Source organism: Chinchilla lanigera, unplaced genomic scaffold (assembly GCF_000276665.1).
Source record: "Chinchilla lanigera isolate Chin_1 unplaced genomic scaffold, ChiLan1.0 scaffold00005, whole genome shotgun sequence".
Classification (NCBI taxonomy): domain Eukaryota; kingdom Metazoa; phylum Chordata; class Mammalia; order Rodentia; family Chinchillidae; genus Chinchilla; species Chinchilla lanigera.
In genome coordinates, this window is record NW_004955406.1 from 39,638,399 (window position 1) to 39,656,548 (window position 18,150).

At 47.1% G+C, this 18,150-nt stretch overlaps 1 protein-coding gene across 4 annotated transcripts in view; it reads left to right on the forward strand.

The window, feature by feature from the left end:
* Nucleotides 1–7,296, forward strand: part of Atp2b4 (ATPase, Ca++ transporting, plasma membrane 4) — a 93,661-nt gene extending 86,365 nt beyond the window's left edge. For 3 of the 4 annotated variants that reach the window (XM_005375268.2, XM_005375269.2, XM_013522622.1), the window contains one exon: nucleotides 4,524–7,296. In XM_005375268.2, coding sequence (XP_005375325.1) covers nucleotides 4,524–4,835 — 312 coding nt within the window. In that variant the 3' untranslated portion in view covers nucleotides 4,836–7,296. The remainder of the gene's footprint in view (nucleotides 1–4,523) is intronic. The other variant, XM_005375270.2, reaches the window with a different exon arrangement.
* Nucleotides 7,297–18,150: the final 10,854 nt, after the last annotated feature.

Consider the following 18,150-nt stretch of genomic DNA (forward strand, 5'->3'; position numbering starts at 1 on the left):
CTTTAAACTAAAATCTGGGATAGGAATCAGTCACTACCAGGAAGAGAACTATATGAAAGGTTCAGAATAATTTTTTTTTCATTTAGTAAAATTTTATAGACAGCTAGGTGTAGTGGCACATGCCTGTAATTCCAGCGCTCAAGAGGCCAAGACAGGAGAATTACTGTGAATTCAAGGCCAACCTGAACTGCACAGTGATACCCTCTCTCAAAAAAACAAACAAACAAACAAAAAAATAAAACTTGATAGGAGTTTCTGGGGAGCAGCCCTGTTTCGGCTTCTCCTCTCCTCTAGTCTAATCATTTAACAATCTCAGGCAGCTTTTCCGTCGGAATGCTGCCACCTACCAAGCTGAGAGCTAGTGTTCTCGTTGGTAAACTGTAGGACTTTTGCGAATGCCTTCCTATTCCTGGTCATTTTACCTTTCCCAAATGGGAGGCAGAGAGGAGAGAGGAAGCAGCCTCCTGGTGAGGAAGGAGTTTTTTCGCATTAAACATATTGTGAGTTTCAAGTACCTGAGTGTTAAGTTTGTCGCTTCCTCCCCCACTCCCAACCCCATCCGCTACCCTTGGGACACAGGACAAAGAAAGACCAGTTGCACTGCCTGTGGTTCACCTGATTGTGAGCTGGCCCAGTCTTAGGGTTTTCTTCTTTTTAGCCAACTGTCAGGGTTCTGGTGTGGATATAGGGGTGCAGGGGTGGATAGAGCTACTTACTGTCTCTTTAGGCCCAAAGGCAGGCAAGAAAGCACTAAATATGTCTTACCTGCAAATATCCAAAAACCTCTTGCTCAAATCCATCATGGTCCTCTCTTAATTCCTTTGTCTTCTCCTCTCGCCGTCCCTGTCTAATTAGCTTCTGTCCTTGTTACTGATCCCTCTGGTTGGCAGAGTTAGTGTCAGATGCCCCAGTGATTTGACAGTGGCAGGAGACTAAGAAAGAGGCAGAGTCCAGTGAGCTCTCGCAGAGGTGCTGGTAGAGGGTCGCCCTGAGCCTCTCCTCTCAAAGAGAAAGAACCACACCTGCCCTTTCTCCAGCTACGCCTTCTCACTGGAGATTCTGGAAGTTATACCCATGTACCTTGAATCCCATTCCAGATCTCCAAATCAATTCTACTTTATTCTATAGATCTCTACAATTTCTCTAGCAACCACCCAACCTTTCTCCTCCTCTGGCTTCTGGAAAGGGAGTAGAATTCTATCTGAGACAATGGAGTCTTCATCTGACCTCTCATAAGCTCCACAAAGTAGCCCTTACACTCAGATCTAATCTGAAGGCTAACCTGGTTAGAGCTCCTGAGTCATGAGAGTTGCCTTCAATCAGCTCCCAAAGAGACACTTCCTAGAGACTCTGAGAAATGATGTCCATGGAGAGAAGGGCTAGGTGGCTGAGAGGAGAGTGTACAAGGCTTTCACCACACCCGCTTCACTGGCCCTGCCTTGTCCCCATATACTGCTCCCCTACCAGGCACCGTACTCCAGCAAGGGAAGACAGCAGCCTTGGGTGGGCTGGCCGTGACGTACCTTGTGCCCGCACACCAGCCCGTGTCTTCAGCCTGTGCTAGAGTGGAGCATTCCCGCACAGCCCCATGCTCCCTGCCCCTCACCCTTTGCTCCCCCCAAGGCAGGTGGTGCTCCCTGGCTGTCTGACTGTCCTTCTCCTGAGCTTCCCTTACAGGTGGCTGGTTCCCCCTTAGACTCCAGAAGTCCTGCCATCTAGCTGGATGACTATTGCTTGCTCCCCCAAAGAAAGTTTCCTTCTCTTTCCACCTACCCCTTGCAACTCACTCATCCCCCTCATTTGTATACCTGTAACAGTACTACTGGTTAGCTCAGCAAGGGAGAGGAAAAGCCAGCAAACAGAGCTCTGGGCCTTCACTCCAACCCTAATGTTTAAAAATCTGTTTTTTGGTAATGGATTTCATATATAATTGTTTCAATGAAGTATTCAATTGCTTTTAGAAAATAGAATCAAGAAGTTTAAAAACCACTGGTATAAAGATGATGAACTGATGGTATAAAAGATACCTACTTTCCTGTAGATTTGAAGAACAGACCAAAAACAGGGCCGTTACCACCCCACAGAGGTGAGACGGTTTTAGGCCTGTGCTTTGGCCAGTGGTATCAGTAACCACACCAAAGGAGAAGGTACTATTGAGTTTGGGCTCACTTAATCCAAGTTACCTTGCTCTAAGATTTGATGTGGATAATCTGAGCCCTCCCTGAAGGTTAGATAGACCCTCCATCCCACCTGATCTCACTGACATCTGGAGCAGAAACGTGATGGTAAAATTCACCACTATGTGGTCGGCAAGAATCATGAAAGGGTGGAAGAGCCGGTGCTCACTTTCTGTTCTGCATGGCGAGTGTGCGCCCAGTTTCCTTGATTCTTTTGAGCTGAGGTGTTGAGTAGCAAGAAGTCCTTTGCTGTGCTCTGAGGATGGGCCAAGAGGCTGTGGAGGAGTGAGGTGAGGCAAGGTAAGCCCTGGCCTGCAGGGGCTCGTGGCGAGGCTGCCTCTACCCCAGGCAGGTGGGACCCGTAGGACGGACGGTGAAGCTGCCTTGTGTAGTACTCTTGAGGGCTCCATACGATGACAGGAAGTACAGGGAAAGGGACTCCAATTTACTTGTCTGTTTGTATGATCTGCTGGCTCTACATTCTGACCTCTCCCCAAGTATATATTTTTGCTTAAAGAGCAGAACAAAAGATGTACCCGCAGCAGCATTCATCTGTCCTTCATGTCCTCCCCACCTTAACGATTTCTCCTGCATTACTCACATTTCTTTCCCATGGAAGAACTTTGGGACAAGGCTAGGGCTCGTCACCTCTCCAAAACTAAGGCTGCCTACGACCATTTACCTTTCCCTGGCCTCCCTCTCCAGCATCTCTGGGCTCCAACTCTCTCCTCCACCCCAATTCTACCACCCTAGATTCTGAGCTATACTTCAGAGAGACCTACAGGTCAGAAACGCAGAACTGCCAAAGAGCTGGTGCCTATGGATAAGCAGAAGCTGTTCACAGGGATCAATTTTTGTCAGGTTTTTTTCCTCTTGACCTTGAACTGACTGAGCCTTTTCCTTTTTTGTGTCGTAGGGCAGACTGACACAGGGCACTGCATTTCCTTTTGCCCAGTAAAACTGCCAGTTGTTTTCTTTCCTTCCACCCGCTTCCCCTGCCCCATAAAAAAGACTGCTTGTTTGTAGTCTGCTTCCTGGATCAGGTTTCTTCCTGGTCCAGCTGTTTCCCTTCCCCACATACAATCACACGCCTCTTCCCAATTTGGAAACAACTGGAGAGAGCAGCACAGTCGGGCACATGACTGTGGATCAGAGTCGGAGGTGGGAATTTGAGTTGCGAGAGCCAGGCTTTCCTAGTAAGCAGGGCACAGCCATCTTTTGACACCTGCATTTCATCTACATCTTCTGGGAAGAGAAAGAAGGACTCCAGGGAGGGGAGACAGTGGAGGTTGTGGGATGTAAACTACATGCATGCCTTCTGACTAGGTGGGCAAATTATTAAATTGGAGAGTTTTGATTTCCTGCATGCCACTGAATGAAGACTGGTTTGTCTGCCTGGCTGCAGCGTCCATGGTCACTTGTCACCTGATATGTGTTATGTGCAGATTGATATGTGTTATGTGCAGATTGGTATGTGTTGGCTCTTTGAGGGTTTTAAGCAGACAGCTACACTTCTGTGTGTAATTTTTCCATTCCACATTCACAAAGTGACCTCCACGCAGAAATCCACGTGTGCATCATCTCTTAAGTTTGGCTATTAATTTGCACCTAGTTCCAACATCCTTGCCCCCTATCCAAAAGAACTAATGAGTCTTTTTGTTTTCCGTTTCATTTTAAGAGTGGATTGCTTGGAAATGCTAACTTTGTTCTGGGTTTTCTACTTTTTTAAAGTACAACCTTTGACACATCCTTGTTTGCCATCACTCATCCCACCCTAGTGCTTGACATTTGAGCCATCTAATGTTTTTCTTTTCTTTCTGTCTTTCTTTTCTTTTCTTTTCTTTTCTTTTCTTTTCTTTTCTTTTTCCTTTTCTTTCTTTCTTCTCTCTCTCTTTCTTTCTTCCTTCCTTCTTTCCTTCTTTCCTTCCTTCTTTTTGTCTTTTCTTCTTTTCTTCTTTCTTTCTTTCTTTTAAGGCTTAACCCTGGGGTTAGGGTTGAACCCAGGGCCTCTGCACTAAGCTATATCCCCGGCCTTTTCTTTTCTTTTATTTTGCTTCGTTTTGTTTTGTTTTTGAGACAGGGTCTCACTGAGTCACTGAATTGCCCAGGCTGGGCTTGAACTCACAGTCCTCCTGCTTCAGCCTCCCATGAGCCCTTGTGCCCAGCTTGGCCATGTGATGTTTCTAGTGCCCTATGATCTCTTTTTATATATTTGGTTTTGGTTGTTGAATGGCCATGTTTTGTAGCTTGAATTTTGTTTCATTTCTCAAACCATTAGTTCCTTGTGCTGCTGCCCAATTCTCACCTCCCTATTTTCTCATCCTCCTTTTCCTTCCCCTGGTATAGATCAAAGTGGTCAAAGCATTCCATAGTTCCCTCCATGAAAGCATTCAGAAACCCAAGAACCAAAACTCCATCCACAACTTCATGACCCACCCTGAATTCACCATAGACGAGGAGTCGCCACGAACACCACTTTTGGATGAGCAAATGGAAGAAGAACTTGAAAAAGTTTCTAAGACTGGGACTAGGGTGTTCCCATTGGATGATGAGGTCACTGCACATGCTAACAAAAACAACATTGTGGATTGCAACCAAGTACCAATCGTTGCCTCCCATTCGGACAGCCCTCTACAAAACCTGGAGACATCGGTTTGAACTTTCATTCTCTGACTCCCACCCCTGTTGTCCCTGTTTCCTTTTCATCTGTCCTGTCTATGAGGTGATGATGGGACTTTCACTGTCATGTCAACTGCTCCCAAGTGTGTGAGACCCCCTACACACACCTGACTGTGAAGAAGCAAGAGCACAGACCTGCAAGGATTTCAACTTAAACTTGAGTTTGTAGCAGGACCCAGGCAGGTAATTGTAGAATCTATTCCTTGGGGGCATCAGTTGTCATTTGTAAGGGAATGTGGCCATCCTCCTGGCATCAGCCCCACCCGAATTCCCCCCAGTGTTCATAAGTCGTCATCGCCTGCCTTCTGGACGTTATCCTCTGAGCCCCTGCCCTTCGTAAGCTGGGCCTTTAGAGAGGGAGAAATGTTCACAGATGAAATTTGTGGATGTAAGGATAGAATGCATCTGTCAGCCAGTAGAGTGAGGGTTTTAAAAACAGTTTTTCCTATTTTGAAAACTTATATCTGAAGGCCTCTAGCTTTTTCTGTCCCTAGTATTCTTTCGTCTTTTGTAACCCAATCTTCTATCCCTTGACTTTTCTAAAATTTGTGATAATTAAGAGAATGGAAGGGACATAAATTGGTTCAACTTTAACCGTTCTCCTTTAGGGCCCCAATGGAACCCTTGACTTGGTTGTAGAGCCAGATGGATTTCTTTGCTGGAAAGAGTCCTTTTGAAGCCATTAATAGCATATAAGAATGTTTCCCTGTTGTTGCCAAGGTAGCAGCTACTTCCAGACTGCCATCTTGTCAGGTGTCCGCGGTCCTTACGTGCCAGAGAGATCACTCTTGACCATGAAGCTTACAAGGTCTCATACAGGTACAGGCAGTTTTTGCTATGGGCCTGAGCATCTTTCTATTCCACAAGAATGCATTTGGTATGGCCCTGCCTGCTAGCTGATCCTGGAGTTTGAGGCCCAGAAGCTGGCAGGCTTAGGACAAGACAGACCATCAAATCAGAGTTGTGGGGTCCTCCTTGGGGTGCCTGCTGCTTTAAAAGCCATCTCTGGGCTTCTCCAGGATGAGACCTAATGCTGAGGGAGTGAGTGTTGAGAAGCTGAAGAGCTACTCTGGCAGGGTCTAAGGAAAGCTCCCTGCAGGCACCAGAAACCTCACACTTCGGCGTGTGGCACCAGCTTTGACATTCTCTTCAGTTTCCTAATTCCGCTCTTTGCAAGGTCCGTGGTTTTTTCAGACTCAGAATGTACCAGCCTTTTGTGAACATTTTGATTTTGTAAATAGATATCCAAAGGGGGAGGTTCCCCTGGCATTGTGCTGACTTAAGGAGCAAAACCCCCACCCTGGAGAGCCCCCGCTCCGTCCTCCTCCTCCTCTCTGCGCCCTCTCGCACATCCCCCTCAAGCACTGTCTGCAGCGTGCTCCACCTGCTGACCAGAGAGCCCTGTGCCATCTTTCCCTCCTTGCCTCGAATCCACCTGCCACTCAGGACTTGGGGACTCAGCTAAGACTTCCTGGGACAAGGTGGAACCACATTTGCAGGAGCTCCATTTTATCCCTGCTGGTACTGACCTAAGCTCTCATGTGAAGGAGGGGCTAGTTGATGTCCCCAGTTCCCACCTCCCTTTAGATCAGCGAAGCCCAGCCCCCTCTTCCAGAGTGCTGGGAGTAAGGAGGGGGCATAAGGCTCTTAGGAACTGCCCCCTTTCCATTGGGAGAGGAAGGTGACCTGAACTGACCGTCTAGCCTTTTCTTCCAGATCTATCCTCCCTCGTCCCTCACACCTTAGCTGTCCTAGGTAAGAAGAATAAAGAAACAGTACGCAATCTGTCATTAGAGGAAAACAACTTTGATTTTGGTTTTGTGAGGGTTACATGTTTCAGCAATCTTTTCTCTGTCTTAAATACTCATGGGGAAAAAAACCAGCTCACCCAAGGTGTTAAGTGTTCACACACATATTTATTAAGTACATTGGAAGATTTAATTCTGTCAAGTCTTTTATTACCTCAGATCAAGCCAGAAGCAAGCCAATACAAGCTATGGAGGCCATTTTACCATTCCTGCCCCCAAAGGACTCTCATGGTGCCTGACAGGTTACTCCTGAGGTCTTGTGTCTACTTTTTTAAAGTCAACGGTTTGTATGTGTTTGTGTGTGTGTGTGTGTGTGTTTGTGTGCTCTAGTTTCCATAGAGAGAAAATATAGAAATATTATGCAAAAAATATAGTTTTCTTTAGATCAGAAACTGATATTTTTGAGTCAGCCATATGTATTTTCTTTAAAGGGTTTAAAATAAAGTAAGTGCCGTCATGTAACCCTGTGGAGGGAGCACGTAGCCAGCTGACTGACATGACCTGTGTCTTAGTATTGGTTGAAAAACCAATACACTGTACTTCCTTCCTCCAGACAGCCATCTTTATACTTAGGGAAAAAATTTGTTGGGTTCTAGACTTTTTTAATATAAATGGTGTTGATGTGGAATTAAGTTTAAGTGTTTATGTGAGTATGTTTTTATATCTAAGTTTTTTCTATTCAGTTTCAGTGATCCCACTGGCAGTGAGTAAATATGGCATAAGTTAATAATGCTTTTCCCCAAAATGGTGCTTTGGATTTGAAAAGGGCCTGAAGGGGAGAAGGGGGAAATGTCCTAGATTCCTGTCCTGATAACCTTAGGAAAATGAACAGCATCCCGTGGCTGGGGAGGAGAATATCCAGCAAACAGAGACACAGCTGCCAGGGAGTGAATGTGCGCCCTGCCCCCGGCCCGTGGAGGGACTGCCAGACTTTCCTGTAGCTAGTGGTTAGGATCGGGGCCTTCTGTTGGATTTGTGTTTCTTGAGAAATTAGCTACCAGAGTGGTACCAAAGACAATCTCTCGGTCTTCAAGGACGCTCTGATTTATGGTTTGCATTTTTTTTATGGTTTTCTCACTCTGTATTCCCCCTGGAGTTTTCCATTAATGAGTTTTTGTGCAAGGATCTGAGTTATGATTCCTTCCTCCCCTAGAAAGGTTTTGTGCAGTGCATTAGACAAGAGACAGACTACCAAGCAGAAAAAACAGTGGCTGGTTCTAGCCCTGGGTGACAGTCTCAGGGCTGTGTCTTTCGCAGGCATCCTCTGTCCTCTGAAATGACTCTCTCATCCCTAAAAATATTGAGAGGCCATCCAGAAATCCTTCCATTTGTGGATTCTTTAGGGTTTGGGTTTTTTCTTCCCTTTGAGCTTTAGTGGGAAGAGTTTGCACAGATAAGTCCAAGTGATTACCTCACTGCCGACATCCTAGAGGGGTATGGCAAGCTTGAATGTGCCGGAAAGCCTCTTAATATAGCTCTCCTTTCTTTCTTACCTCCCTTGCCTTACAATTGAAGCCACCTGTGGTACCACCCCAGTGTGCACACCCACTCACCTTTCAGAACTAGGGACCACCCACTGCACTAGTGGGGCTGGGCACTGACAAATGCCTGCTATTCTTAAGCCATTCCAATCTCTTCCTCGGAATAGACCAGACTCCCTTTTATTTAGCTCAGTGCCAGAATTTTTGCCTTCCCAACTCTGCAGTTACACTTCCTGTACCCTTTCTGTATTTCTTTTTAGTTTGTAATTTTTCCCCTGTCCTGGACCCAAGGCCTTCACACTGAGCTATGGCCCCAGCCTTTTAAAAAAAAATTTTTTTTCCAGACAAGGTCTCGCTAAGTTGCCCAAGCTGGGCGCAAACTTGCCATCTTCCTGCCTCAGCCTCCTAGGCATGCACTACCACACCTGGCTCCCTTTCCTCTTGACTAGGAAAGATGGAGAGAAATGAGCTTCCCATGACTGAATTGGCCTTTGGTTCATGTTTTCTCCTTGTATGTATATATGCCGTATGTGAATATGCCATATATATGTGCCAACAAATCTATCTACGTTTTTTGTTTTTTCAAATCAGCACGCAGATAGGATTGAGTTTCTTCAATTACTAGTATAACAAGCACTGGTATTTTTGTACAAAAAAGAAAACCAAACAAAAGATTGACTGTTGTGGTCTGCATGACAAACAAATGGTGGTGTCAAAGCAACGTGTCCCCTAATGTGTACGGCCATCATTTGCAGTTCAGCTTAGCAGCGCACCTGATCTGTATTTGCATTTTGATATTATTTAAGCTCTTTGTGCAATGTTTTGCATGTATTTATATGGTTCTTAGGGGAAAATGCTATGAAATGGCAAATCTGAAATTCAAATGTGTTCCACTGGGACGAGGAGAAGAGAAGAGGAATTTCAAGAGGAATGATTTTTTGGATAAAGCTTTTTGCTGATGAGCAGAAACCAATACTGCCATGCACTGAGAATAAAAACCTATGCCCACCTGTAACTCTGCTGTCCTCAATGTGTCTCCACGTTTGCTCAACACCGATTGCTGTTGGCATTAAAAAGGATGCTGCCGGGCCGGGCATATGGCTCAGCGGCACAGGTGCCTGCCTGGCAAGTGCAAGGTCCTGTATATATGTATGCCGTATGTGGTATCAATTGCTGGTATCAAAAAAAACAAAAGGATGCTGCCATCACCACCCCGTCGGCACAAGCACAGTTCCCAGCTGGTCCCTTAGCCTGACACGCTGCCTCTCGGAGCTCGCGGCCCTGGCTGCCAGTCTCGCGCCCCTGCAGTGCAGCACAAGCTCTGTTTGCTTTGCGAGGCGAGGGTGGTAGAGAGCCCCCCATGCCTTTTTAGAAATGGAATTACATTTGTATTAGTTGCTTTTCCCTGAAGGTTCAACTCCCCCTCTCATCTCCCATAACTTTTTTTTAATAGTTTTATTCATTGAATAAAGCCCAAGCTTCGACCCAAGTTTCAGGTCAAAACAGCTTCCTAACAGGTTATTTACATTCTGAGATTTCACATCCCAGACAGCTTCTTCCTACGGCTCTCACCCAGGTACACAGCCAACTTCCCTATGCTTTTTAAAAAGGGCCCTGTCCACTCCCTTCGGTCCCTTTAGGACAAATGTGAGGCTAAAGAACACCCCAGACTCTCCCGGCAGTCTCTGCAGACTGTTCCTCCTTCAGAACCATCCTTGGTGGGAGCACATTCCTGCAATCCCAGGGTTTATCCCTTTTCTTACCTGTCCCAGGTTGCTCTCCATAGGCGAAGACACACCATGCACTTTAGTTGAAAGTAGAGGCTGGGAACTCATTCATTCATCAATTAAGATAAATTTAAGTTTTCTTTAAAAGTGGCTGGCACTTATTTCATAACAGGAATCATAAAATAGTCACACTAGAACTAAAGTTTAATTTTTCCATTGTAATACCCTTACTAGAAATCCTGGCATGGTGGCACGTGCCTGAAATCCTAGCACTCAGGAGGCTGAAGCAAGAGGATCACAGTGATAAGAGTACAGTTTGGGGTACATAGTGAGTCCAAGGCCAGCCTGAACTACATAGCGAGACTCTGTCTCAAAATATAAAAAATAATTTTAAAAAAACTTAGTAAGGATGCAACACACCCACCCGTACAGTCCTTTCTAAAGCTTGGCCCTGTATTTACCCTCTTCCTCTCCCATCTTGGCTTTGTCAAGTCCTTGATCTGTGCCTCCTCTGTACCAACACAGCATCCACAATTCAACCTAATCCCAGAACACAGCAAGGAAAAAGAAAAGACCTCAAAAATGTCACTGGCAGAGTCCTTCGGCCCAGGTGACTGTACGAGGAGAGCGTGTTACTTACTTCCGCCTTTCTCCCAACCCTCAGTTCTACAAAGTAATCGCTTGGCCCTCTGTCTTAGTGACGGTTTGTAAGATCTCCTTTCCTGGCTACCATATCTCTCCCTGTGGCCACTGGCTTGCTTCAGAGTGCTCCACTAAACTGGCTTGCCTCCCTCCCAAGCATACATGTGGCCAGATAACTCCCTGACTTTGTGGCAAGCCCAAAAATGACTCACTGGGTACCAGCGATTTGGCTACCAGCCCCTGATCTGGATTTTATGGCACGGCCCTCCCACCCCTGAGACCAGGAAGGAAGATGAGAATTCCCCATTCTCCAGCACAAATAATTTGGGAACTCCATTGTAAATAAAAATGCAAACGTTACTCTGTGTGTGTGGCGTCATTACCATCAGTTGCCTCCAGCATGAACCTAAGTCATGAAGCATAAGAACCTGCTGGATTTGCAGATCTTGAAAAGTGGTTTCCGGGTCCGGTACCCGGATAAGCAGCCAGTCATCAACAAGTCTTTACTTCTCTAAACTTTTTCGAAGTAACACTTCCTGTCTTTAGAAGACAGGAGCATGGAGAACACTTTGGAATGGCCTCCTGCTGCCATCTCCAGAGAGGATGGCATTAAAACCACAGCACCACTTTACACTCGCTCACAGGAAGAGCTTAAACAGGCCGCATACGTGGAAATTGAAATTCCAACTAGAAACGTAACTTCTGCTCATGAAATCTAAGAAGGCAAATGTTTGAACTGAGTGGCCAGTGCCATCTCAGGGATGTATCTGTCCCTAATCCAGGACAGACCTAGGCCCTGCGTCCAAGCTCACACTACTTTGGTTTCTCCAGTGTCCTGGTAACAGAGGTAGCACATTTACTATCTCCTAGAGCTTGCTTTTTCTAGATGCAGCACATTTGATTTAGTTGCCGTCCTAGGTCCAGAAATACTGTTTTGGAAGACTTGACTTGTGTTTTAAAGCTCCAGATATTCGTGTTTTGGCCTATTTAAATTTTGTGTTTGTTGTGGTGCTGGGGATGGAACCAGCGGCTTCATGCATGCTTGGCAAGTGCTCTGATCCTGTCCCTAGCCCGTTAGGTCTATTTTTAGTAAGTACCTAAAAAAAATTTATTTGAAAGAGGAAGTAAGGCTGGGGAGAGAAGGGCCAGAAACGATCAGCTGCTTTCAAGCACTAATGAGAACAAAATGAAGCTGTGCTCATGGGAGACTGAGCTGCGTGGCTGCTGAACAGGTGGGAAAGGGCAGGAGTATCGCTGTTTCTGCTCGCCCTCTGGGAAAGCAGCTGGAACTGCACAGCCAGAGAGATGAGGAAGAGTGCCATGTGTGGCAGAGTGGGAAGCAGGACACACGTGTACCCTCAGCCCAGCTTCTTCACCGGCTTCGTTTTGCCTCTACAAGACCATCAGACTAAATGAATGATTTTCAAATTATACTTGGAAGAGGCTCCACAGTTGATTCAGGCCTGCTGGTGTTCAACAAAAGTAGCACTGTTTAATGGTTATGGCTTCTGTGTCAACTGTAACTTTGTTTGTTTGTTTAGTTTTTTCATTCTGTTTTTTGGAGGGATTCTGGGAATTGAACTCAGGACCTTACCATTAGAGGCAACTATAACTTTTAAAAGTGACTTTAAAACACTGAACTTGCTTCTAAGATCCCTTCCAGCTCTGAAATGTTATGGGTCACATTTTAAAAAATTAAAAATAAAGCCAGGCACCAGGCAGGAAGATCGCTGTGGGTTTGAGGCCAGCCTGAACTACACAGTGAGGCTCTGTCTCCCATCCAAGTACTAACCAGGCCTGACCTTGCTTAGCTTCCGAGATCAGATGAAATCGGGCGTGTTTAGGGTGGTATGGATGTAGACAAGGTTCTGTCTCAAAAAAAAAAAAAAAAATCCAAAACAAATAAGGCTGAAATGATCCAGAATTGGGTGACAGTGTAACAAGTTGTATTTGTTTACACAAGCAAGCCTAATTTGGCTCCTGTCTCAATATCTCATTTTTATTATGAATATAAGCACAAATAAAATCCATAAAACGGCAGTCATTTTGTTCAGCCTGTCAAGGCTACTGTGTAGCCAATTCTGCAGTGGGATGAAAATCTGCTTTGGAATTTTTTTTGGAAAGAGCAGTAGTTGGGAAACCTAGAGATCTGGCCCGACAGAATGACCTAAAATTAGGGAGAAGTAAAGCGTGTCTTTGAGGTCAGGTGGAAAGAGCCCAGCTGGGGAGTGACAAGGTGTGTCTCATCCCGACCTTTGCTCGGGGTCTTTCCACCTCTGACCCTGCACCTTGTGCTAGTGTGTGATTGCTGTGAGTAACCGCAGGAGCAGGTCCCCTAGCCCTCCTCCCTCGCTGTGCATCTCCCCTGGAATAATCCTGTGTAGTAAACATGGCTGCATACCACAAGGACATGTGCAGACAGGCTTCTCTTTTGGCTTAACCACTTGTATCTGCAAAAAAAGACACTTTGTTGGGGCCGGGGATATAGCTCAATGCCATATGAGCCTACCTGGTAAGCACAAGGTCCTGAGTTCGATTCCCCGTACAAAAAAAAAAAAAAAACACACCAGAAGATACTTTGCAACACACCCTTAAACCTCAAGAAATGTCTCTTTTCTCGGGTGTTGGGCCCCTCCCAGTGTCCCTCATCTGCCAGGCACTGTTGTCTGCACTGAAGGCAAACAGAACAAAGTCCTTGACCTTGTGTTCACTCTTGTGAAGAAGAAACAAATTAAGTAGATATGTAGCATGTGAGCAAAGAAAGGGAATAGGCACAGGGGCAAAGGCACTAAGGCAGGAGACGCTGGTTTGTTTTGAGGGCGGAAAAGGAAGCCAGGAGCTGGAATTGAGAGTTATAACTGACTGACTTATGAGAAAGCGAAGAGAGTAAGTTTGGAAACTCTGGGACAGTATAAATTAGGCTTCCATGAAATGGGACTATACTGAAGGACTTGACAGAGGACGCAGTGATCAGTCTTACAGTTCAGCGGTCACGCTGCCACAGCCTAAGGGGAAACGGAAGGGCAGTGCAGCTTTGGCACGCATGCCTCGTGTGAGCATAACCTACTAGGTGTGGGTTCAGGCCGGCCCCAGCCCTGTTGTCATGCTCCTGTCCTATGACACACAAAATAGAAAAAAAAAAGCTTGCTCAAAAAAGTTAAGTGAAGACATTGCTTGTCACTCTAGCCTGTTCGGAGCACTCTGGTCAAAGAGGCAACACCCTAGTTGTGGGTGACGTGGTCTGTTTACGCCTGAAGAGCACAAAGTTAACCACCTGTTCCTCGTCTGTCCTCCCCCTTTGTCACCTCACTGTCCAGTCCCCAGGCAGGGCATCCGCACCTGCCCAGCTCACCTCCACCAAGTCATACTGTGACACCACATGACTGCTGGTGTGATGGCGACCCCAGCCCCCGTGTGCATGTGCAGGAGGGATGCAGGCTCCCTCTGAGCTCTGGGGCCAAGGAAGCCTTGGGGCAACTAGCAGCCTGTCGCCCTCAGGACACGCCCCACAGCTGTCGGTGGTCCCTGGCTCTCAGCAGATCTGGTGCAAGGAACCCTGGGAGGTTGCCAAGCCCCACAGCCCTGAAAGGACCAAGGAAGCAAGGCCTGCTATGCCCTGGGGCAGCAGACTTAAGGAAAGAAGGCTCTTACCGCCCATGACACCCACCTTCCCCATTAGAGCTGAGTCTAAGTGGGGAAAGAGAAACTTCCCGAGTCTGGTCACGTTCCTCTCTTCCAAACATTCCTTGGTCTTCCCCAGGGCCTGAGGTGGTGCTGGGGCCGTAAGCAGAGAAGGGAGCTCACTGTGAAGTCCTCCAGCTCTCACGGGGCTTGAACTCTAAGGAAGGTATTTGCCGTCTTCGTTTTTTGTTTCAGACTTGTCTCACGGAGACTGGAGAGGCCTCCAGATAGGGCAAGGGAGGCTGGGGAGTGGGGGTACAGCTGCCCTCCGGGAAGGCTTCCCACACCCCCTATCATGCCAGCCCCACCCCCAACCTCCAAAAATAAAGCCTGGCTGGGTTGTCTTTCACACAGGGCAATTTTGCCAGGATTTTTTGGCCCAGAGATACAAGAGCTACTGTGGATACCTTGGTGGGACAAAGGGGACGAGACACTGAAGCCCAGCCGCCCCACCTGGGAGGCTGTCCTGCTCCTTGGGCGGAGGGGGACACAGCCCAAAACACAAATCAGCTACAGATTCATGCCCACTGTCTCCCCACACACACGCTGAAGTCACACACACACAGCTGCAGCAAGAAGGCCAGGTGACTCCAGGCACTGACTTGCCTGCCAGAGATGCAGAAGTAAAACCCAGCCCCCAGCCCCCAGCTCCAAGGGTTTCATCATTTGCCTGGGGAGGTAGACACTGAAACCAGACATTCCAGCAACATAGGGGACACGGTCCCAAAGTTGCACGTGCAGCACTGTGGGGAAAGAGAAGAGGAAAGTTCTCAAGTGAGGAAGCCCCTGCCCATATTTTTCTTTTAATAACAAAATTTGCATAGAAAAATGACGCTCAGTCTCTGTACTAATTCAAGCAGTATTGTCTGAGGAACAGTGAGGTGGTGCCGTTCTGTCATCACATCTACCTGGGAAGCGGAGGAAGGAGAATCACAAGTTCAAGACCAGCCTGGGCAACACAGTGAGACCTCAAAAGAAAAAGACGTCCGAAGAAAAAAGTAACAAAACACCTTAAGACTCACAACCCATAAATGACCAGCATAAACTGAGAAAGTGTGACTTTATTGGAATTTATACAAGAGAAAAAGAAACCGCTGATAAAGTAAAGGAACTTGTGCAAAGGCCCAGAGTACAAAGTGACAATGAGCCAGGTGTGCGTGGAACACAGAGCACCTACAAAGGAGTGGCCAACAGAGTGACCACTGCCAGGGAAGGGCTGTGTCTGTTTCATATGAAAAGCCAAGGTCTAGGGCGGGCACTGGGAGGTGCCCTGTAAGTTCAGTATGTGCTAAAGAAGAAAGAGACAGGAATGGGGGCTGCGGATTTAGCTCAGTGACACAGTACCTGCCTGGCGAGCATGGCGTCCTGAGTTCGATTGCTGGTTCCCAAAGAAAAAAACAAACAAACAGGAATGGCAGGCAAAGGCAGCATAGGGCGGGGAAGAGAAAGAACTGATGGGAATCAGTGTCATGATAATAGAGCAGCCCCTGTTTAATGAGCTCACATATATTCTAAGTCTTAAACCATGCATTTTTCCCTATTAGTCCAATTAATTTTCACAACAGCATTATATAAGAACTCTTATTGTCATTTTACATCCAAGGAAACAACTACAAAGAAATGGCCAACCTAGGCATGGTGGCTTGTGCCTGAATTAGGAACTGTATTACACAGAAAATAATACAGGGCAATATATAAATACCAATGGCATAAAAATATAGTCTGGAGAACATGGCATTTATCTATACAATAGAAATTACAGATATTAGCCAGGAATGCTGGTGCACACCTATAATCCCAGCACTCAGGAGGCTGAGGCAGGAGGACTGATGCAAATTCAAGGCCAGCTTGGGCTACATAGTGAGTTCAAGCCCAGCCTGACCTACATAGTGAGACCCTATCTCAAAAAAAAAAAAGTAAAGGTGTTAGCAGCTAGGCACAGTGGTGCACACTTGCAGTCCCAGCTGTGGAAGAGGCTGAGGCCAGAAGGTTGTGAGTTCAAGGCAAGCCTAGGCTACATAGCAAGACCTTGTCCAAAAAAAACCAGACAGACAAACAAACGAACAAGAGATGACCTCCCCAGATCTACTAGATGATAACTGAGAATGTGTACCCCAGAAGATGCTATTAACATAGGGCTTCTGTCCTCCAAAGGAGGACTTCAGAAGTCTTTGGTACTAGCAGCAGTATTGCAGAAGCACGCGGTGCCGTACTCCCATCAGAGAACTTTGCTTACCTTGATGTATGTATTAGGTTGATTTAAAATCATATATCACCATGAAGCCATAAAACCATTAAAAATGGTTAAAAAAGAGCACTAGCACAACCAGATTTAAAACATGCACTCTTTCCCAGGATGAACACAGTTTCCTTCCACTGTTCGTGGGCTGGGTTCTGTGCCATAGGGAAGGAAGAGAAGGGCGTAAGCTGGAGGGCCTGGAAACCTGTCTTCAGCCTGAGCCGGGGACCCCCAAGGAGGTGGTTCCCGTCAGGTACAGGGCAGGGGAGGATGGGATGACTGCTCTGACTGCAACAGGCTGATATGATCACACTGGGGGAAGCGGTTCGGGGAAAAAAAATGTTTTTTAAGTAGTAGTCAGGATCCTGAGGTTTGACTCTCTCCACTTGCCCTGGTACCATCTTCCAGGTTCCTGGCTCACACATTGTCCCTTACTCTTCCAGTGGCTTAGAACACTGGCTCCAGCCACCAGTCATCATGCAGTGGATTTGTGAAGAGTCCTAGTTCTTACTCAGACCTGATCCAAAGGATGCACAGACAGAAACCCAGGCTCCAGTCCCCAAGCCAGCTGCTACGAAGCCGTCTCTTTCTGCCAGGACAGGATCCTGGGACAGAGGGCAGTGAAGGCCTGGGATGGCAGAGCCCCCTAGGGCTGGCCAGGGCCAGTCTGCAGCTCCCTAGGGCTCACTGAAAGCCCAGACGATGCAGCACAGCACTGTGGCTTGGGAAGTTGAGGACCCTGGGTGTGCACTGGTGAGAGCTGTGAAAGAGGCTGGTGACAAGGGCACCAATGTCCCTGTCATTCATCTGGGATCAGTGAGATCAGGGAGCACCCTTACAACAGTTTTCTTAAAACAGTACTGGAGATTGAACCTAGGGCCTTCACGCTGAGCTGCATCCCCAGCCCCTACCCGACTTTATTTTTGTACTTTGAGACAGGGTCTCACTAAGTCACTAAATGGCCCAGATTGGGCTTGAACTTGCAATCCTCCTGCCTCAATCTTCCAGAATGCTGGGACTATAGCCATGTGCTACCATACTCAGCCTCATGACAGTCTTAGAGGCCTCTTATGTGGGACTCTCCCAAGATGTAGTGTTTCTGGAGATTAACAGGATTAAGAGAGGAGGAGAGTTCGAAACAAACCTTGAACAATCTTCAAAGCTTGGGACACTTCATGTAGACCCAGAGAACCCACCTGGTGGTGCCTCCAACATGGTGCGCCACGTGCCCCTGCAAGAGGGCCCTGCCAACAGGACAGAGATGCAGCTGGTGGCCCCATGGGCAGCCTGAGGAGCAGGGGTGGAAGAAATGGCCCCCGAGGCTCTGCTAACCCTACCTCAGCTCTATTTGTAGGCAATAACCCAGAGTAGAAGTTCTCAAGGTACAAGACCCAGACCAGTTCCGCCAACAGCACCTGGAAAGGGTACATTTTTTTTCTTCAACCCAAGCAGCCCGGAAACAGAAACTGGAAAGTGTAGACTTAAAAAGCCTGTCCCCTCTGTACTCTCTGCCACCAAATCAGACACAGGTGCAACCCTAGAAGGTTATGAATCTCTAAAGGGCTCAGAAACCCAGGGGTAGACAGTGCTATCCCCTCTCCCACACCCCACCTGGCAAGTCCAGGAGCAGCAGCTAAAGATAGGTTTTCTTCGATCTATCAAGAGCAGAGCAGCACTTCCTGTGCCCCGAGCCTCATTAGCACATTGGTGGCGGTG